Source organism: Numenius arquata, chromosome 7 (assembly GCF_964106895.1).
Source record: "Numenius arquata chromosome 7, bNumArq3.hap1.1, whole genome shotgun sequence".
NCBI classification, from domain to species: domain Eukaryota; kingdom Metazoa; phylum Chordata; class Aves; order Charadriiformes; family Scolopacidae; genus Numenius; species Numenius arquata.
In genome coordinates this window covers 30,730,787-30,753,630 of record NC_133582.1, presented here as the reverse complement: position 1 = coordinate 30,753,630, position 22,844 = coordinate 30,730,787, and the positions used below count along the sequence as shown (strand labels likewise).

Genomic DNA, 22,844 nt, shown 5'->3' with positions numbered 1-22,844 from the left:
TGGATGTGTTTAAGAGATGTTTAGATGTGGTGTTGGGGGATATGATATAGGGAAGAACTTTGTAGTGTAGGGTAGATGGTTGGACTCGATGATCCCAAGGGTCTCTTCCAACCTGGATGATTCTATGATTCTATGATTTCTGGTCACTTAAAGTCATTTGAGGGGGGCCTTAGTCTAAAGGAGCCAGGTGCAAAGGCACGGACTTCCTAGTCGAGCGAAGGGCCGGGGTTTTTTAGGACTCTTGAATTTCCAGCCTTTCTAAAACGGCCCCGCCTTGGGATTGGGACTGTTTGTGTCCTATCTGGGCAGCTTCTTACGGTAGGGTGGTTTCAGGAGCTGGGGTGGCTGGAAGTTGCCCGGCTGTGGCTTCCCAACGCTGCAGGGTGACGACAGCTGGGTTCGGTTTGGTGTGGGAGGGAGGAGGCTTCAAAGCCACAACCTCGTTGGTGCCACGGCACGTGCCAGGCGGCTCTCCAGAAGCACCCGTTTGGCCAACAAAGGTTTATGGCTGCTCACCCGGGACAAAGAGAGCGCTATCCACCGGAGGAGCCGCTGTGAACCCTGCGAAGGGTTCTGCCTCCCGATTTTTGTGGGGAGCAGGAGGGGAAGGGAAGTCGTAGGAGGCCATGGCGGAGGAGGGGGAAGGCAGGGAGAGGCCCGACCCATTCAGCGGGGCTGAATACGATAAATGCCCGCTTTATCCTTTCTTGAAAGGAACAAGATAGCGCGGGCTAAATGCCTGGGTGTGCTTAAATAGGCAACTCCGGGACGCCGGGAGTGGAGGGCGTTTGAAATCAGAGCTGCCCGACAGCCGGGGAGCTGCCACAGGTCACCTGCCTCGCTCCATGGGGACCGGCCCAGGTCTGGCAAGAAATCGTCCGCGGACGAATTGGAGTACAAATTCCTTTCTTTGTGGGTTGTGGCCTCTTTCGCTAGACCGTGGCCTATAAAAAAAAAAAAAAAAAAATTGTGTAAAACCGATTCTTAAATATTATTGGAAAGGGCAAAGGACCACGCGGAAAGGTTTGACAGGTTGACGTATGGCACCTGGTTTTGCTCGCCGGGGAGCGGGTGTGCGGGGCCTGGGCTCCCCTCCTGCTCCTCGTAGGCTCCAGCTTCTTTTTTATGTTATTTTTTTATTTATTTATTTTTTATTTATTTCTTAAATAGCATCTAGTTGCTGTGCAGAGTCTCTGCGCTCCCAGCAATTTGACAGGCAACGAGTCTGCTTCAGTGATCTTAAATCCTTTCAGACTAATTTGCGAGCGAGCAGAAAAACAGCTCGCACCTTTGGATCCAGCCCTCGAAACCAGGGGATCAGGTATTGCCAATTAAAGTGCCGTTTCCCAGCGCCGCATCCAGATGGATTACTCCCGATTCCACTGATAATGTCACGCCGCGCCTAAAGAGAAAGCCAAGCCGGAGTTTCTCCACGGACTAAAGGGGATCCGTGTGGACCCAACTCCTGGGTGATGGAGGGAGCGGGGTGCGGGTGGTGATGGAGATGGTGCGTATGGGTGGCATAAAGGCCAGCGGTGCGCCCGCTCTCCGTCCATCCCCCCCCCTTCCCCACGTAGCCACAGGGCCATTTCGAAGAGCCTCTGGCCCCTCAGTCACTGGCCTCCTAGTTAATTGCCACGCGGGCTTGGTGACACATGGGCAGATAATATGACATTTTCGCTTTCTGTCACTAGCAAACGCCACGGCGTTGCTTGCACTAGTTGCTAAGAAGCTGTCAGAAGCCATTAGCAGCTGGCTAAAGTTGCCCTGTGGCATTTCCTCATGGCATCAGCAAAACAAGCATAAATCACCCAGCGGAGCCTTCCCCGCTATACTAATGAGGCTGTAAGCTTGTTTATGGACTAGCATCATTTCTATGATTATTTCCACCTTTTCAGTTCGCCTTCATTTTGGCGGCGGGAGAAGTCAACTTCAGGCATGGAGCCGCTGGCTGACGTTTGGCAACCGCGGGTCGTAGCTGCTACCGTGTGGCTGGTCAGCGGCGCTTCAAGTTTGTTTAGTCATCTTTAAAAAGAGGGGAAGAAGGAGAGGGGTGGGGGGGGTTAGAAAAAAAAAAAAAAATAAAAGAAAATAAAAAAGGAGCCGGGAAGAGGGCGGGGGGTGGTGGTGGCGAATCTCTGGAGACCTCACAGAGGTGAGCGGATCGGGTTGCAAAGTAGATGGAAATACTAAAATCCACAATTGAGCGTTTTAGACTTCTCTCTGTGGTTTCAGTCTTTACGGGATCAATTTTCCAGTTAAAAAATAAATAAATAAATAAATAAATAAATAAAAAAGCGTGGAAGAGGTTAAACAATTTATAAAAATCCAGCGAAGCGTTTGCTCTTAGGACAGACGGGTGCTTTCTTATCCTCTCCCTGCCTTTCACTTTCTCTAACTTGTGTCGGATGGGGCCAGGGTTTATTGTTTTAGGCTTTTCTGAACATGCACCAGTATTTACACTGGATTGAAAGCATTTGCTTCCAATGAAAATCTTGTCTTAGATTACAGCCCAGCAGTGTAATTTCCCTCCCAGATGGGAGTAAAGTAGCAGTATTTGCCTAAAAACAGTAGGAAGAACAAACTGTGCATTAAGCCAAGGCTGTTTTTGGCTTGAGCTAATGATGTAACAGAAACCTTTTATTTGGGATAGGTCACCGCCAGGGATTGAAGGAGGTGATCTGGCTCGCGCTTGAAAGGTTTCTCCATTGTATCTACATAAGTCTTCACTTAAAAAATCCTGTTCCTAATGCTTCTGCTTTCATAGAGCAGAAATAAACAGGAAAGGTTCTGGGGAGTGTTATAGGTGGAATGCAGAAAGCTTTTCCTCCCCTAATGGAGGATATAATTCAGGTGCCCCGGAGGCATGCTTTCAGGAATTCTCTTGCCCGAGGTAATGGGAAGCTAAGGCTGCTTGAAGGCCTTGATTATCTATTGATGCACAAAGCTGGAAAAAAAGTCATCTCCCTTGGATTATAGTAGATATTTCCATAAATTATCAATGAGTCCTCCTCCCGTCAGGCAGGAGGCGATGCCTGCTAAATTAATCTGAAGGGGGTTTGAAATGAGGAGAGAGTGTATTTTAAAAAAAAAAAAGGGGGGGGGAGGACGGAGAGGGCGGGTGGACGATTGCAGGGAGGTGGTGAAAGGCAGTGTCATTAGGTTAGAAGCTTTTCATTTTTAATCGATGAATGCGTAATACTTTTCTTTTCCTTGTTTGCCTCTCGCAGACAGAAAGTGGATTAGCCTGTGGAATTTTAAATGCTGTTGAGTTGTTTCCTTTGCTCATGTTTCTTTTATGAATTATTATTTTATATGGTGAATTGCTTCTCTGTATAAAAGCCCTTTTTTACATATTGGGCTTTCAAAGAATTTATCGGATATCTGATTTCTTCATAAAAATCTTGTTTGTTTCTATAACCACCCAAGGTTACCATTTCATTAAAGACACAGGCCAAGTCATAAGGACAATTATAAATTTGCCACGGTCAGTAGGGTACTAAAAATATAGCACTAATAATAACTTTTTTTTTTTTTTGGTGCTGAAAGCTGCTTAACAAATCATAATTTTGACAGTATGCATCCTTTTTTTTACAAAAAAATATTTTTTATTTTTATCCTAACAGAGGTAGTTTTGATTCAGCCCAATTCAGATGACTTTCTTGATCATTCTTGCCCAGGGGGGTGTAAAAAAACACTTGCCTAATAACGTCACAACTCCACGTTGCTACAAATACAGTGTCCTCGGAAGCCGGGCTCTACTGTTCAACCCACATGCAGAGAATGCAAAGGCTGATTTGCTGTGTGGACTTGTCTATAAACTGCTTTCAGGGCTTGAAACCAAAATTGCATGCAAACTTTTGTTTTCCTTTGACCGGCAGCCCGGACCCAAGGTGACTGCTACGCAGTGATGTCCTCCCATAGATATGTTGTTAATGTGACGAGAACTGCCCGAGACCTTCTCTGCATTAAGGAAATTCATTCTGGATCAGTTGTTGTTTAACAGGAGCAGACACCTATTACAGCTGTGGCACACCAGCACAAAGCCGGGTGTTAATTCCTAGGGTGTATGTCAAATTGGTACCTACTTATCCCAGTATGAATTTCGTTCAGCTGGGGCTGGGAAGAGGGAAGGCCAGTTAGCTACCCACCTCCCATCCGAAAGTCAGGGCAAGTCAGACATCTATAAAAGACTTAATATAAGCGATTCCCCAATCCTCGGGGTGTTTGGGAATCCAGGGAGAGAATACGATGTTGCAAGAGAGCTGCATTCACCCCGCTTTTTTGCATCCCCGGGTGGGATGGGGCACCCAGCTTCACACGCATCATAGGGATGGGACACCATCGATACTTTCTTTCTTAATTCCCATCTCTGCCAAAGTAGCTGATTGGGATGAATTCTTTTAGAAAGTGACCTAGTGTGAAGAAAAGCCACCGTTTCCACCTTTGCAAGCTGGATGCTTGCCAAAAAAAAATTATTATTTTTTTTTTTTAAGCACTTTTTGTTTTGGGTTACAGTGCTGAGTCCAGTGGCAGAAATGATCACACTGTCCTTCAGGATAAACCAGAATGGGGCTGACACAGTCCTGAGACCCTTCCTCTCTCCATGTCTCTTCCCCCCTCCCCCCCATTCCCTCAACCCCTGATGAATTACGGTGTTAAAGAATTTATACCTCATTTAAATATTCATGCAGTTTATACCCAAAGCCAGGCTTCGGCTAAAGTATATAAAGGTAGCATAAGTCAAAATTTGATTCACTATATTTACAGGTGACGGCTTGGACAACAGTGTAGCTTCCCCCAGCACAGGTGATGATGATGATCCAGATAAGGACAAAAAGCGACATAAAAAGCGTGGCATCTTTCCCAAAGTAGCCACAAATATCATGAGGGCATGGCTGTTCCAGCATCTAACAGTAAGTGAACTCTAGATCACATATGCAAAATAAAACATGGAAAATGTCATAGTTGTAGTAGTCGTAGAAAGAAAAAAAAAAAAAAAAACACAACAAAAACGTATGATGTTACTGACAGGCAGCTCAGGGAACTTTTCTGAGAAGAGTTGTTGTTGTTGCCTCATTTGCTAGATGCCAGGGAAAGAACACGGAGTGTATGTTTTTATGGTTTTGGGGGTTTTTTTGTGTGTGTTTGTTGGTTTTAGAGATATATATATATATAGATTATTTATTTATTTATTTTTCGGTTCAAGTCTCAGTTGTTAGCAGGACGTCACCGCAAAGTGTGACTAAGCTTATCCTAATAACCCTGGAGACCTGTCCTGCCCCGCTGCTGCAGCTCCTCTTGGCTGACGTGGGAATCGCTGCTCCCGAGCGGAGAGCAGCCCTCGGCCCCCTGGTTCTCGTGCTCCGGAGAACCGCGCGAAACAACCGGGGAGATTAAAAACAAAGCAAAAAGCAAACAAAGACCTCATTCAGATGTTTGTCAGAGATCACCCGAAGCTTCATGATGAAAGGTCTGGATGTATCTGGTTTAATAGCAAAGTATAATTTTTGTCTTTGAGACGTTCTCATTCCCAGAGTGTAAGTTACCCCTGTATTTAATGTTATAAAGGGGTGGGGGGATGCGCAGCTATTTCTGTTGCCACAGCTACCTGTATTTTTCTTTTTTGGATTAGAAATCAAAGCTCTGGACAGGTATGTGGGGTCAAGCTGGATGCCGGAGCTTCTTTCAAGGCTTTATATTGTGTACCACACCTTCTGATGGTAGCATTTGGGAAAAAGTATTTCTAATGCCATTCTCCTTTTTCATCAAGTTGTGGTGATCTGTCACGGTGGGGACGTGGGCCCTCGGCCCCAGGTTTTCTGGCTGAGCTTTTCTGGGCCAGGAGGACGAGGGCCAGGTGAGGGGGGCCAGGGGGGGAAGGGGGTGGTGGTCTGCAAGAGGTTAGTGAAGAAGGGCTCTTGCCTCTAATCCCAGTGGTTGACTCTCTCCCCTGCCCGTCATTAGGGTCAGGGTGAAACCAGAAGCCAGCCAACTTGCCCAGCCCCAGTGGGAGCCCGGCCAAGAGTGTACTCATAAACCAGAGGAAGCGCTCACGCTCATCGCCCCCTCTGTTTGTGTGTGTGTCCCCCCCGCCCCGGGCTGAGCCAAGAAACCAGATATCTGCCGTGACTCTTGTCAGCACGGGGATCAGGCGGGGAATCCTGCCCTGCTTGGGCCTGCATGGCTATGAATGAACCTTCCTGCTGGAGCACTCCTCCTCCTCCTCCTCCTCCTCCTTCTCCTCCTCGGCCGGAGAGGATATCTCCGAGTTAATCCCTCTCTCTCTGGCAGGCTCTAGGTCAGCCGTGCCCCAGCTTTGCCAGCTCCTTAACCCTGTCCCCGGTGCGTTCAGTGCATCACTTCCCTGAGGTCTCTTTTGGTTTTGGTGGCTCCCCAGTTCTAGGTCCTCACCCAAGATGAGCTGACAGCTGGTGTCTCTCTGCAGGTAGATGTGAGGTTAAGGACATCTGCCTCCAAAAGGGTCCAGGGATGCTGTGCTGGCAGTCATGCTCGCACCGTTCTGACGCAGCTGGTTTAGGTTCTGCTTTGAGGAGATGCCCTGAAAGCTCTGTAGTCAGGACAAGGCGCACCAGGGGACACTGAGCAACTGCATATCAGTCCTCATAGTTCCCAGCTGAGGAATCATTACTATTATTAATAGTATTAGTGTTTTTTCCTGGAAGTGACCTGTTCCTGTGTTTGCGCAAGCAAATTAAACATCACCCAGGCCTGGGCACAGGAACGTGATGGTCTACCCTGTTAAACTGCTTGAGCAGTCTCCAGATGCTCTTAGCTTGGGCCAACTACCACCACCTTACAAGCCCATTCCTGGGAGCACAGCAGAAGATAGCAGGGGTGACTCCCAAAAGATAACAGGGGTGACTCCTCATGGCAGGAGCCACCCTGTGTGGAGCGTTTGGCTACATGGGCTTGACCTGACCCTGCAGCTGGCTTCATGCATAGTCTCAGGACCAGAGAACGGACCCTGTCACCACTTTGTCTAGATTAGGTGTAGGGTGCAGGTGGCTTTTCACTCTTCTTCTGTGCAGTAATGGTGTGTAAAAGAGAAGATGAGAGTGCCTGTGGAGCTTGCTGCAGTGCTGGTAGCTGTCCCTGAGAGAGAACATCTAGAAATCTGCTTGTAAGGTGGTCTCCTCTTCTGGAAGGCTCAAATACAGAAAGAACCCCCCACCAGGACCTATGCAATGAAGCTGCTTTAAAAATCCACCGTCCCTTGTGCAGATCCAGCCCAGTCAGGTGAAGCGTGCAGATTTATTGCAGCTTTCTCTTTTTCTGGCAGCATTATGGTGGCTCCAGGCTTGTCTGATCAGTTCAGTAAAGCAGAATTGGTTTACCCAGTCCAACCTTCTCCAGCTAGGACCTTGAGACCGAACTTTCCCAACAAAACCCTAGGTGGGGGTCATGGACAGTTTCCCTAAATTAAAACATGGCTGGACAACGTTGTAGGCTCTTCCAAGGATGTGTCTTAGCTGTGAGTGCTCTTGCTGGAGTGCGACAGCACCGGAGAACCTCTGCATCCAGAAGAGCAGTGAGTCTTGTGCGTGGAGGAAGATGTCCTCCAGGCAAGTACATCCATAACATGGGGAAGACTCAACGCTACAGTTATCTCTAGAGCATTATGACACGCTGACAAGCTGCTTGAGGTGCTGTCCTCTCTGCAAGAAACCCCAGGCCCAAACCATGGCTGCCATCATAGCTAAGGGGTAGCGGGGTGAGAGACCAGAGGCATTAAGCCTCCAGTTCATTTTTGAGAGTGTCTGGGCCTCATGATTGCTCTTAGAACCCTACGCACGGGCAGTGTCCCCATCAGGGCTCCTTGCTGAAGAGTGGTCCACTGAGGAAACTAGAGAGCCCATTTTATTTATTTTACTTATTTATTCATTATTAGTGAATTTGGTCTTCCCTAGGGTGGACGTGAGGTCCTGCCTAAGACGGGAGGTGAGGAGAGAGAAGGAGATGGTCCTGTTCAGGCAGGGGGCCCATCAGGGCAGGCGAGACATACCTCCCTTTTGCCCCGAGCCCTTAACCTGCCTTCACTTTCCCATCCGGAAAACGGCAGGGAAGAAACAAGCAGTGGTTAAGTGCAAAATCCAGCATCCCTTTGACCGATGGTGCTTCCAAATCGGGGTGTTAGTTGGGAGCCCTCCTTTTCAAAGGCAAATTATTTTTTTTTTCCTTACAATTGTAATATTAATACACATCAGTGGCAGGGAATGAAACAAAATAGACAGTAATTGCTGTGTCTGTCATACTAATGATTAATGGTTGGAAAGACTTAAAATAAATGTTGGACTAATATAATATTTTCAAAGTGTATAGGCTGGTTTAATTCCTTCTTACGCAGTTCTTCCATCTCCAAGAGTATTAAGTCTTCCTCTGGTTACTGACTTAATTTCCTAAAGTTGGTCCCTTAGTTCTCGTTTCCCACTTAGGAGGAAATTCTTTTTTTCTTCATTGAAGAAAAGAAAAAAAAAATCAAATGCAAGGCCATAGGCTCTCTGATTGCTGAAGTGTTTGGGCAATAGTTCCCACTCAGTGTCACACTGCAGCCCCTCCCGTTGTTTTGACTGATGTGCAGAACTGAGTTGACGTATGCCCAAAGGGTAGGCAAGCACTGTCCTCTGCGGAGGCAGGCAGTAAGCTCTGAAACACTTCAGGGGATAAATTCATCCCAATTGCCCTTTTTTTTTTTTTTATCTTTCCCTTCCCCTTAGAATAACAACGACAAAAAACAGCTAAAACAATAGGGAAAGCTGTGATCAGATTTACACTTGGAACTTTGCAGGATTTATTTTTAACTACTTGCTATTCTGACTTAATTTTGACTAAATGTCCGGGTTGGAAGAGCTGCTCAAGTTGGCCATTAGTTGGGTAAAACGTAGCTGTGGAGCTTGGTGAAGTTTTTGATGGCAGATTATGACAGCAGCCTGTAAATTTTGAGGTTTGTGAAATCTGTTTTTAGGCTTCTGCTATAAATTTGAGGTGGAAGGAATGGCCTGTTACTATTTGGAAACAATAAATAGAAAAAAAAAAAAAAAAGGCTGCTAATAGTTTGGTGAAGAGGTGAGAACATCCCCAAGCTGTAAAAACTGAGTCAAAAATGACGGGAGCTTGTGGGGTTGCATCAGATGAATATCAAATGCCACAGCAGGGTCTCCAAGAGGGACTGGGACGAACCAGTCCTGTGGTGGAGCTGGGCTCCAGAAAGTTGCCCTAAGGATAATTTCAGGGTGTGCTGCAGCACGGCAACATTTTACAGGCCCTCTTATTTTATTTTCTTTTTTCTTATTATTTCTTGGATCACTTAACATCCAGGGATCAGACCTCACCAACCATTTTTCAAGCAGATCTCCTCACTGTACAGCCCCCAGCAGGGATTGCAAAATAAGGGAAAAGCTTGGAGGCAGGGAAAGGGAAAAAATATAATCTTGCCTACCACCAGATCTCTGTAAATTTAATTGTGGCAACAGGATTAGTTTCTGCTTCAACCCATACTACGTTTTTGTCCCAGCAATGGTACCTTTTGGTTCAAAACTAGATGAAGGGAGTTTGGGGGGGGTGGGGTGTCTTTGTTTGCTCGTTGTGAGTTCTCCACATCCTTTAAATCCAGCTTAATTTAAAATGTTGAGATTCAAACCTCATTTTGGGGATTATACGATGTAATTGGTTTGTTATATGATGAGTATTTGATGATCTTCACGTTCATCATCTAATCAGGCAAAAAAAAGCCATAAAGTTATAATCCCAAAAGATGTTTAATAACAATTTAAACTATTGAAGGCTTTATTTAAGCACATTAGGGGATTATAAACTACTTATTTTTTTTTTTTAATGGTGCCAAGAGGTAGATTCAAGGACTTCAAACACCTTTTAAAAAACAAATTGCCATGATTTAAAAAAATGAATGGGCCAAGGATTTCTTTCATGTAAATCCCATAATTTAATCATTATTTTTAACTGCTTTTAAAACAATTTCCTTAAGAGGTTAAATCTTACTGAAATGGGAGACTGAGCAAAAAATAAAAGACGTAGCTGAAAGACGTTGACTTTACAGTAAAAGTGAAAGGCTTTTTTCTGTTATGTATCTGGATTTTGAATCTTTATTCATTGCTTGATGAATTTGTTTGGATACAGGTATTTGAAGGAGGGACTGATCTAGCTGAGAAAAATAGTCCTCATTGCTTCAAGGATGTTATTCTGATAGAAAAATAGTATTACACCACTTAATTCTATAAGTTTTGTTTATGTGTGAATATCTTACAGACTAGCAACTTTTTAAGGTTAAAGCCAGTGGATTTCAGGTTGTCTTTCGTCTGTCTGTCGTTATGAGATGTTGCCTTGGGATGAGGAGCATGGGGTTAATTTTGCTCCCTGCCCCTACTCCAAGCGGGATCCTTGTCCTGTTTTGGAAAGGAGTATAGTGAGAGGGCAGATGAGTACAAAACTAGGCTGCTGAAACCATAAAAAAGGGGAAATAATTGACTAAAACCAGTGAGGATTTGGATTTTCTTTGCTGTGCTCTCGAGAGGGTTCGGAGGCATTAAAACAAACCAAGCCCCCCCCGAAAGTACAACTTGCAGTGAGTCGCCATCCTGCACCAGCTGATACTTGCTCTGCAAAATGCCAGCAGGCTCCCGGAGCTCATCTGCGTAACGGGGGTCATATTTCCATATATTGGAGTCAGAATGGGAGGGTGTCCACCCCTTTATCCCAAATACACCAGTCTCCTCTTTCACTTGATTTTATTGTGGGCGAAGCTGTAAAAAATCTTTCTTCCACATCTGCGAGTCTTCTTAGTGCCAGCTGTCCCAAATTCCTGGAAAAAGCCGGGCGTTTTTAGCTAGTTTTCAGCTTCCCGTGCTCCACCATCCCTTCGGGAAGGTAGGCGACAGGGCTCCTCCTGCTCCCGGCCAGCGGGAAGGCTTGCCGGAGTGGCCAGTAAAAGCATCCATCGCAGGTTGGTGGAGGTAACTGAGGACGAGGGTCTTCAGCTCTCTTCTGCTGGTGGAGGTTCTGTGGCAGTCATCTTCAGCAGGAGAAAATGGGAAATGTTATTATGGGAGAAGATAATTATTCCAAGGCTCTGTTGGAATTGAATTGAGAGCTCCAGAAAGGAGGACAAACAGGATTTAGGTAACTTGGTTTGAATTAACTTCTTAACCCTTCAGCCCTCCCAGAGTTTGATGGAGGACACTGACCGTCAAAACCTTCAGCATTTTCTTTAATCTTCCTCAAATTTGTTGCTTTGACCTGCTGTCCGGCCTCCAAGGGTTGGTCCATTTTCTGGCATGGGTGAATTTTGCCTTTTTCAAAGAAAATTGTTGGGTTTTTTGAGGGGATGCCCTTGGCAATGCTGCTGTTGCTCCAGTTTCAAGATTTCTTGGAAAGCGAATGTCTCATGTACTGAGATCTCGTGCTGCCCTGTAGATTATTTAAGTTGCTAGCACTGAACTATGCTACAAACCTTTGGGTTTAGACCAGAAAGGAAAAACATAGGGTGCTTTAGTCATTTGGTCCAAGGAAACCAGGTTCCTCATATCCGTGATTCAGTCTGGTTTCTGATGAAGACAACCATCATGTTGTCTTAAACTACACAGTGTGAGACATCTCATCCCGGGCTCCTCGCAGGTCTCGGGATCAGCAGTGGGCCAGGGAGGTATTTTGGTTGAAATCATAAGGTAGCCAAAAGCCTGGGCTAGATTTTAGAGAGCGAGCGTCTATTCCCAAATGGCTATCTTACCTTTTTCCCAGTTTCCCCAATTTCCACCTTGGAGGCACTGTTGTACCAACATGGAAGCCACCAGCACATTAAAGAATTTGGTTTATTTTGAAGCTGCTGAAACACATTAGTATTTACACACCAGAAGAATTTCACATCTGAGGAGAAGCAAGGGAATACTGGAAAGTTGAAACATGATAAACATTAATTCAGATGTTAAATTACACTTGCTCTGGTTGTACTAGAACTCCTTTTGTTTGCATAAATATGCTGGGAAATGAGTTTACCAGCAAGAGTGTTTGCAGTAATAAGGATTTTTTAAGTCACCCGTAGATGCTTTGCTTTCTTCTCCACCCTCTCCTTTCTTTTTGTATTTGCAGCGGTGATATTTCGCGTGTACGACTTCATTTTTGAAATTGGCCCCTTCCGGTCAAGGCGCGGAACCGCGGTACGTGATGCGCTGCCTTTCTGCAGCCAAAGCAGACGTACAAAACCCGAGCGTCACATTTTGAAGGGGAAGAGGGGGAGGGGAAAAAATCCGACCACCAATCTGTAAACCTGGAAGTATCCACGGAAATATTTTGGCAATTAATTTGCGATATGAAGTACACCAAAGGCAGCAACAGAATCTTGGCAAGCGGTGGGTGAGCAGGAAATGAGAATAAATTCGTGGGCTCGGTTGTTCATTACTGGTTGTTTGTTTAGCTTGTCCTCTAACACAGTTGCTACAAAAGAGCCTGTGTTGATTCTCAGATATGCTTATGTATATAAGTGCCAGTGTTAATTTTTTATTGGCAATCTCTTAACTCTTGAAGGAGTTTCACAGTGCACCCGGGCGAGTTAGCGAGTGACTTAATCAGATCAGCTAAAGTGCCAAAATATGAGGCACCGAACCAGTTGGGCACATATCTGATGAGATGTGTTAATCTGTGGTGTAAGATAAGCTGCCTTTCAAATCGGGTCACATTTGGAAGTGGTACATCGAGTTGTGTAAGATGCATTCCCTTCCTCTGGCATAGAGTATCCTACATCTGTTTGCGTGAACTTAACCCTTGTCTGAATGAACCACAACAGCGATAACTGCGGTGAATGTAGTCTGTTTGGTCTCCCGGGTCAGGCATGAGAAATGAGTTGGTTTTTTACCCATTTTAAAAGTTTTGTTTCCCTTTACCTGCATTTGCCTTCGGTTACACAGAATCTGCACTGTTACAGCTTACGCGTTTTTTTTCTCAGAAGCCCTAATTCCTACTATTAACTGGTTATATTTACTGCCTGCCCATCAAAATTGCCCACAGTAAACTTTTCTTGTGGAAGGGAATTTTTTTTTTTTCTTGATGGAAAATTGAAATTTTCCGTGGGTAATGCCATCCTTTCCCCAAGATGCCCAGCTGAAAATCCAGTTTTCAATAGATGAACAAAGGCATCTATCAGACTCATCTTTGCCCTTCCAGCCCCTCACCCTGTAAGCTGCAGCAGTGCTGAATATATGTGTAGAGGGAAGGTAAGTGGGCAGAAAAGAGTTTAAGTTAATATGTAGTTATCTAATTTACCTCGCCTTTTGCATCATTGCCTGATTTAGACCCATAGTATTTAGCAGAGAACTCGTTTCACTTCGGCAGTGGGCCACCATTTTAGTAAGGCAAGGTCTAGGAGGCTTCCCGCTGCCTCTTCTGCTTTATGAACAAGAAACTGCTGCCTGGAAAATACTTTTCAGACTTTAGGTATAGCATGAATATGCCTTTCTTGGCTATTGTTTGACCTTTTTTAATCCAACCTGTACAGCATGAAACATTTTGGAAATAGGTTTTGAAAAAACTCAGCAAACCACCACCTTATTCCCCCTATGATGCTCTGTACCAGAGATGGAAAAATGTCATGTTAATGTCATGTTAATGGCACTAAAGTGTCACTTGAGTCACACTAGTAAAACCAAGGGTTTACTCGTGGTAGAAATATGTTTTCCAAGGACTTTTTTTTTGAACTCAGAGGGGAGATGGTGGGACTCTGCCTTGGGTGGCTCACTCTATTCGTTACCTAAAGTCAGCTTTGACATGAAACTCTTCTTCCTAGATGACCTGTCTTCATGTCAACCAGACCTTTTGGGTTTATCTCTAGGTGATATTTTTGGGAAGGCAAATGCCATATGAGATGAATCTGGCTAATTGATAGCTTGGTCGGCAGAACTCTACTTCTTTGCCAGGAACTTTGTGCCGATCCCGGAGTTGCGCTGTGCGGGCATGGGAACTGCAAAGGGGATAAACCCTTGATGTCGTCTTTGAGACCGGAGCATGGGTCCCTCGGTGCAGCAGGTTGTAAAGCCTGGAGAGTCATAAGCTGCAGTTGGGGGCAGAATAATTTTGAAGCTGGTAGTAACCCGAATCTTAGGATTCTTATGCATAAAATGCAATTTTAGTAATGTTTTCATAAACAGCAGTAATGGAGGCGTTTTAGTAAACAGTGGCATTAGTGGCATCAAAATTGCACCACATTGGCTTTTAAATTACTCCACCTGTCTGTATGAATAGGATTTTCAATGTCGAGGCACACAGACAGCTGCTGCTAATGTGTTTTTTTTTTCCTCCCTATGCAGATAATGCTGGCAAATCCACAGCCATCAAGGCCTGGTTTCTGATGTAAAACGGTACCTGACCTACTGGCTCTGGTGCTACAAAAGGAACAGCTTTAATTACTAATGGCCATGTTTTAGTTTTGTACTTGTTGATGTAAAAAATGTCATCTTAGAGCGGCATAACCCCTGGTTCACTTCCACCGGCGATGGTACGCTGGCTGCAATTATTTTCAAAATAATTTGTGTTCCTCGGTGGCAGCTTGCGAGCCAGCCTTGTTAGTGCTCAGATAATTAGCAGGGGTCTGGCTCTCCAGGTCCTTCTGCCCCCAGGTCTCCCTGCTGGCTCCCCCCCCTCACCTGGGAGGGTCGTACCAGCATAAAACAGGAATTGCGCTTAAAAATCCCGCTCCATTTATTTGTAGGACCCTCCCACCCTCGTACTAAGGCAGGTGGAATAGCCAGGAATTTACGGGCCAAATTCTCCCCCGGGGTTGTTCCCAGAGGGATTAGGTGGAGGCAAATCGGGGCACGCTCCCTCGTCTCGCCAGTTATTAATGAAAGGATGGCTAATGAGGCTGATGCGCTGCCTGATGTTGAGTTTCCCCAGGTTGAGTCTGGTTGGGATGATCCGGTTACCAGCCTCGCGCCGGGCTTTAAAAGGGTTAAAGGCGATAATAGTGCCATTAAAAATCCAGCTTGCCAATGAGCTATTTTGTGCGAATGGTATAAATATAAGATACACTTGTCTGGCTCATTTGCAAGCATTCTTTTTGACTTCTTTCGCACAACTGGTGTTTTTGTGTTTAATTTAACAAGAAATGAGTAGTAAATGAAAGCTGCTGCCTGAAATCCCACTGTGAGCGTGTTTTGCACTTGGCTCCCCAGTGAAAAGGCAATTTGTGAAATTATGTGATAGAGTAATTAGATGAAGCCAGGGCTTCTGATTGTTGCCATGCTTATGTGGTAAAGGTTTGCTGGGGGAAAAAAAAAAAAAAAAGAAAAAAGAAAAAAGAAAAACAACATGGATTATTACCCTGGCAAGTTGGCTCAAAGCTTCTTCATTTATTTGTAAACAGAATATTTAGTGACCGCATAGGAAGTAGCTGTAATCACCAGCTCGTAAAGAAACCACAGCAGAGCTTTTGGATTTTTACAGAGTGCTCATGTAAAATTTAAGCTGGGAGGCAGAATCCCTGTTAATGTAATTAGGATCTAATTTACCACCCTTTGCACACAGATGTAATAATGTCGAGATATTTATTCTATCTTTAAGCACATTACATATACCTCAGTGCAGCAGTTACTGAACAGAAACAGGTGTGAGCACTTTCCGGATTCATTTTTACACTGTAAACACACAGCGATTTAAGGGGAAATATTTACCAAAAAAAAAAAAAAAGAGGGGAAAGAATGTCTGCAAATGAGGCAGTAATGGACAGTTGCCCTTTATGTACTGATGGATTTCTCAATGGTTAAGTAAATTAAAGCAAATGCTAGAAAAATCAATAGGCTTGCAGAGTCTTGGTTGTGCCTCATAGACTTCAGGACAGAATGACAGATGTGGTGCATATGACCCATTTAAGTATTAATGCTTGGGAAATTGCCTCTGCGTGCAAGGTTATAGGCCTAGAAATATTGTTATATTAAATTACAGACAATAATATTTTTAAGTATATATGGAATTTATACGTTTCAGTTTCGTTGTTCTTCAGCGTTACATTTGTCCTGGAAGATTAGTTGCGTAGTTGTTTCTCTGGAACGGTAAATCAGGTTTGGAAACGTTCAAGCGGCGAATTGCCTTTCCAGGGCTGCCGCGGACTGGCGAGCCTGGTGCGTGCTGTGGGGCTACAGCCAACGTGTTAAATAAAAAGCCACGCAGCCGATGTGTCCACTAGCAAATGTAGCATATAAGCGAGTCTGAATTAAATATCATTAAAAGGCGGCTTTCTAAATGGTGAGAGGGCTGGCGCGATATGTAGGTTCGCTGTTAAATCGGGTTATTCTGTATGACTAAACACAAAGTCAGACACAAAGCGCGTGGATGAGATGAGCTAAGTAAGGTAATAACCAAGGAAAATCTTTCCCACCATCTTCTGCATGCCCTGCAATTGGAAGGGGCGACTTTGCACAGGTGGGATGAGTAAAAACTGACCCCGCGCAGAAATTATCCCAAAATAGAGATGTTATGATTAATCCCACCAGGCAAGACGAGCTCTAGATGAGATAGTGTTTGCCACCTCTGATTTCTGTCATTTCTCGCCGTACTTCCACCGAGACAGCGGGGAAGTCAACCAAGTTAATTGTCTCTTCGTGGCATCCCTGACGGGGGGGGCTGTGAAAATAGCTGGGACCCCCCGACTTTGGTGTTGGTGTGAAGACAGGGCAGCGTGTTTGCTGTCGGTGGCAGCCCAGTGTACCTTGCCAGTTATTTTGACTTCACCCCAAAACGCCTTTTTCTGTGAAGGGAGCGGCGGATGCATTTTATATACAACTTCTGTGTTTAATATTACAGGGAGCTCGAGACTCTCACAATAAGATTCCCATTCCTTGCCGAAGCCCTTGCATGGGAAGTGTCATCGTATTCCTTTCAAATATTAATTCTTACGGTTTTACTGCCATTTGTGTAACAGATATATTTTCCTTTCTTTTTTTTTTTCTTTTTTTTTTTCTTTTTTTTCTTGATCGTCTCTGATATTTGAAGTTTGCGTACTGCTGCCTCCTTCCTTGTTGTACCTTTTACCTAAAGCGTGAAAACTTGCTGGGGGTGTAAACCAGAGCATCCTCGCGGGGGTACGAGGGCTGCACCCTGCTCCTGGGAATGTCGGCAAAACCATGATATTGCAGAAGGACAGATGATGCTGCTGATGATTATTGTTGTTGTTGTTGTTATTATTATTATTATTATTATTATGATAATGCCCGTTTCAGCTGTATTTGTGTACAGAGGCTGGATGGGAGTGACTGGTGCTGAAGGCTGTCAGGCCGGAGCTGAGTGATGACAGAGCCCTGTCATTTGCCCACGTCCAGCTTCATTGCTATGGTGACAATATGTGGCGATGAAAGTTGCTGCCGAAGGTCGGGCGGCATCCTCTGTGTTTGCCGTAGCCGGCAGCATCTTTGCGACAGCGTGTTGGAGCTGCTGACGGCCCTCGGTTGTCAGAGCAGCACCAAATCTCTCCTGACAGAAACTCCGCGTAGGTTTTGGGGGGGGGAGGGGACGGGGATGGGACGTGGGGAAGTCGCTCCTGGCACCCTCGCCAGCCTTGGCAACTTCTTGTGCCGGCAACAAAAACTGTCTTTACCCGTTTTACTCATTTTCATGTGCCTCGTGGTGGATTGCCTTGATTTATTTCTTGCGACGCCCAAGCTGGGATATATTCCGGTTTCACAGCCTGGTGCTTACCTGCGTGGGGGTTCAGGATGGCTGTGGTCCTCCTCCCATTGCGTGTAAGTCAGCATTTAGGGGATGCCCGATGAATGGGCTGTTTTGTTCCCGGCCAAACCAGGAGGGATCAAAGGTCAGTGGGAGCCTAGAAGCCATCAGTCAGGACGGGTTTTGTCGGATCCCAGGGTTGTCGGCACCGTAGCCACCCCTGGCAACGTGGGCTGCCACCTGCTTGCCATCCCCACTGCCTGGCACGGCAGCAGAGCACCCACTCTCCCAGTCACCCTAAAAAGATGATGACATAAAGTCAGCGTGGGAAATACAGCACGAGCATCGCCGTGCACCTCTTTGGTATCAAAATCATTTGAGAGCCAGCTTAGGAAGAGATAACGTTGGCTTTGTAGCCATCGTTTTGCAGTGTTTATCTTTAGGATGCATTTTAAGGCTGCAAATGCATTTTTTTGGATTAGCGGCAAGTGGCAACTCGGAAGGAAGCAGCAACTTTTGAGTATAAAAGTTCACTTTTAAAAAAAACTTCTGGTATGGCATTTCTTTTGAGCAGATCGATTTATTCCCCCACCTCCTCCCTCCACGTGATGTTAAAAGTACATTTGGCAATAATCAGTTTATCCTTATGAGAAGCCGTGGTAAAAGGCGTAGTTGCTGAGTCAATTCACTGCATTTACTTCCCCTGTTGAGCCTTAATGCGTCCCAGTCCCCACCCCTTACAGTGAAAACATCATCAATTATAGGGCTGACAGGAGCCTGGGACTCGGTGGACGTTGCTCTTTGGGGTTATTCATCTTGCACCAAAAAAACTGGCACTCGGCAACATTCATCACTTCCCCCGACCTACAACGACTGAGTAAACGGTGGGGTGAATTATCAGAGGAGGGTGGGGAGAAAAGGGGGGAAAACCGAGTCTGAATGCATTGGAGGTGACTTTGGGCTCATACGGCAGGGGAAATAGAGCCATCGTGACATGCCAGCTTCCCGCCATAGCTTAATATTGCTGCTGAAGCTGGGGGCGAGGCCGGGTTATCCTTTGGCCGGACCACCTCATGGTGCTGCTTCTCGTGGCCAGACCTGTAACAAGAGCTTTTCTATTTTGGCACCCAAGCTGGAAAAAGCAGCTTCGGCATTGCTGCTGCTGCGGAGGTGTGCTGGGCGCCCCAACCTCTTTGGGGTGAAATATGTTTAAAATGCTACTCGGGTTGCTCTGGTTTGATCCCATGATACATAGGTTTGCTCCAAACACCCTCAGTCCCCTCTGGTGGGAAATATTTCAAAGCAGGATCACATTCTTAAATGTGATACAGCAAACCTTTTTTCTCCAAAACTCCCAGAAATACAAAAGCACGGAATAAAATGTGCTTTGTTACCGTCGCCTCCCCTCCCAACGAAACAAAGCAAAAAAAGCCCAGCCAGCTGAGCGAATCCAAACAGCTAAACCTCAAACTTTGAGATTATTTAAATTTTCGAAGTTATCTTGAGGGGGGAAAAAAAAAAAAAAAAAGAGGAAAAAAAAAAAAAGGCTCTTCTTCCCTTTGCCCCAAAAATATAATGCAGTCCCGATAAGGCAGGAGAAATTCCCTTAGCTGTACACCTGGCTTGTTTTTACACCCGGTGCTGCGGTTAGATGGTTGTCTAAATAAACAGAGATTAGGTGGAGGGCTTTATCTCAAAGCTGGCACTGGTTATCACACCGCTTCCTCCCACTCCCTCCCTCCGATTGTGGGTTGTATAAGAAGACTTAGCAAGCATAACTTGGAGGCGATAACCTTTGAATGTTAGTTCAAGGAAGCTGTGCCATAGTAACAACAACCGAAAAAAAAAATATCATGAAAACTCCCATTGTAGCCTATTCGAACGAGCTGTAATTTGACTTTTAACACTGATTCAAAAGGAAGAAATACTTGGTTAGCTTTTTTGCTCTGAGAGCCCTCTTTGAATTTGGCCTGATCGATATTTTTAATATTTGAACAGTAGTAAAAGATGCCAGGAATGAACCTGTGTTTGTTCTTCGAATCATCTGTCTACTGGAGGTCTTATTTTTAACTTGCTCTAACAAAGGGAAGCTGTAATGTTTGTAAAGTTTCATTTGGACAAATTGCTGTAGCCCTGCAGTTGGGGGTTGAATTGATCTTGATGCAGCCCTGAAAGAAGCCACCATTGACATTTGCATTTGATGGTAAATTATATGAATATATATATATATATACACCCAAGCATGGGACATAAAAAGAGGCTGCATGTCTTATGGCCCTCTGTAAAAGCGAAGAGGCAAATTCCTCATGGTTCTGCGTGGGCATGAAATCAAAATACGTCTGCACGGCTGAGGGAACTGGAGATGTTTAGCCTGGAGAAAAGGAGGCTGAGGGGAGACCTTCTCACTTTCTACAACTCCCTGAAAGGAGGGTGTAGCCAGGGGGGGTCGGTCTCTTCTCCCAAGGAAAAGGTGATAGGACAAGAGGAAATGGCCTCAAGTTGCACCAGGGGAATTTTAGATTGGATATTAGGAAAAATTTCTTCACTGGAAGGTTTGTTAAGCACTGGAACAGGCTGCCCAGGGAGGTGGTGGAGATGCCATCCCTGGAGGTATTTAAAAGACCTAAAAGTTGTAGATGTGGTGCTGAGGGACATGGTTTGGTGGTGGACTTGGCAGTGCTAGGTTAACGGTTGGACTTGATGATCTGAAAGGTCTTCTCCAACCTAAACAATTCTGTGATTCTACACAGAATCGGGAGGTGAAAGGGGAGGAGAAAGGTCTTTGGGGTCCTTGAGATACGCCTTCCAAAAAAACCACAAAAAACCACCCCCATAACCAGGGAGAGGAAGGTGGGGGAAGGCATCCACGCCGTGCTACCGCGAGGCAGTGTCATCACGATGTCGGGAAGCCAACTCACAGCGAGCGGGTGAGCGCGGGCATCTCTGCCCTTGTCGCTCGGATTACAGCAGCGCCACGCGCCCAGTTACACAATGCGTAAAGGCGAGGGTTATTTCTAGGACAGATAATTGAACATTAATACTCGTTGACATTGTCGTGGGAATGATATGTCAAGCTGACAGGGCCTGTGTGCTTACATCTGCTGATCGGCTGTGGACGGAGGGGGATGTTTGGCAGATCAGACCCGGGGCCTCACTGCCGCCGAGCCAGGGATGATACAGGCATTAATCACGAGCTGCCATCTTGGGCTGCCTTCCCTCCAAGAGTGGTTGGGTCTCTGCTTTTGGGGGTGGAAGGCTTAGTTTGCAAAACGCTGTTGACCCCCCCCCACATCCATGGGCACCTCTGCCTGCGTAAAAATGTATACATACATCTATAAAACATACTAAGCAAGAGCATCCTTAATGCTGCATGCGCACGAGTGCCGCCATGGTTTGAAACAACTGTTTTCAATCTAGTAATGTAAGAATAAAGGAAAGTGGAGTAGATGAGAAGTTCCTCCAAAGGACTGAGAGCATGATCAAGTTTGATGAGGTGTTTCTTATTATCTCTATCTTAGGAATTAACTGACATGAAAACGGTAGCAGAATTAGCATCTTTTTTTTTTTTTTAGCATCTTTTTTATTTTTAGTATCATTTCTGTGTATCTCTTCTTCTGGATGTCAACAGACCCTTCAAGGCAGCCTGCTATAGATAAAGTAGCTACATTGCCATCACTCTTGTCCCCTCCCAGCCAAAATCCCACAAATGGTGCCGTTCAGCATCATTTTATAACAAGCCTTCAGAGAGCTAATGCCTTAGTCACGGTATTTCTACAGCTAGACTTTGGTGTGCAAGTAACTGTTCAGAGGAACAAGAAGCAGACGGAAAACAATTACAGGGGCCTCTGACACTGGAGTCAGTTCTACTTTCTTAAAATAGGGCTAAACATCATGTTTGTAACGTCTTGCGTATACTTTGGCTCTGCATAAAATGCTATAAAATAGGGCCCTTGAGAACATCCATTATCACATTTTGGTTAACATCACAGATTTTAAAAATCCCAGTTGCACCGAAGCCATGAAATAAAGCTTTAATCTGTAAAGATCTAGTTTCTCTTTGTTATTAAAATAAATGAAGCCATTAAACAAAATATATGCATATAATAGCCAAGTTCATAATTTCGTATCATCAAAATGATAAATTCAACTTTTTTTTTTTTTATTTTAATTGGAGCAGTCATCTTAGAAAGGGTCATGTATAGAACAAGATCAAATGTGCCTGGTCTGTTTTTCTTACTTTATGACTTGTTAGTGGTGACATTTTTTTGGTCTTTAGCTACTTTCATATAGGTCTTTCTAAAAGAAATGTGGAATTTTGTTCAGAAAGGAGGGGGAAGCAGAAAGGGGGATTATAAACTTGATACTGAGAAAATTAATTGATTATATGTTATTATCCTCACAAATTATTAATGGCCATCACATCATACATGTGCTGAAAGTGACATGCCATCTCAACACTTTTGCTTCCAAATTGCCTCCCCAGGGGAGGTTTAGGATGGATATTAGGAAAAATTTCTTCGCCAAAAGGGTCATCAAAGGTTGGAGCAAGGAAGTGGTGGAGTTGCCATCCCTGGAGGTATTTAAAAGATGGGCAGACGTGGTGTTGAGGGACATGGTCTAGTGGTGGACTTGGCAGTGTTACATTGATGGTTGGACTCGATGATCTTAAAGGTCTCCTCCAACCGAGACGATTCTATGATTCCATGTTGATTGGCTGTTTTATGGGAATACCTGTAGAGGCACCCACATGTGCGTGGTGCTTGGTGTCCTCAGACCTTGAAGGAGACGAGGCAGGAGAGGACAGAGGGGACACTCAGGTTAGGGTTGGGGTGTGCACTGCTTTCTTGTAGCTGACTCGTTTTGGGTTTTTGACGAGCCCCTTTCAAAAATCCCTGTCCTGACCTCATCTATCCATCCATCCATCCATCCATCCATCCATCCTCCTGTAGAAGACACCCACTGAGGGTCTTGGCTTAGAAAGATGAGGATGTATCCTTTAGGCACTCCAGGCTTTGGCTGAGTTTGCTGTAGCTTTGCCATTTCTGGGCTCGTCTCCCCCAGTATAGGCCAATGCTGAGCCCCAGCAAGCACCTTGCTCCATGAATATTCCCACTGAAATGCAAAATTTGGTCCCGCTGACCCTCCGTGAGGGAGGATAC

General features: G+C 45.2%; 1 protein-coding gene across 1 annotated transcript in view; it reads left to right on the top strand.

Moving 5' to 3' along the window:
* MEIS1 (Meis homeobox 1) overlaps positions 1-22,844 on the top strand; it is a 113,070-nt gene that overhangs the window by 52,763 nt on the left and 37,463 nt on the right. The window contains exon 6 of the mRNA XM_074150753.1: positions 4,771-4,916. Coding sequence (XP_074006854.1) covers positions 4,771-4,916 — 146 coding nt within the window. The remainder of the gene's footprint in view (positions 1-4,770; positions 4,917-22,844) is intronic.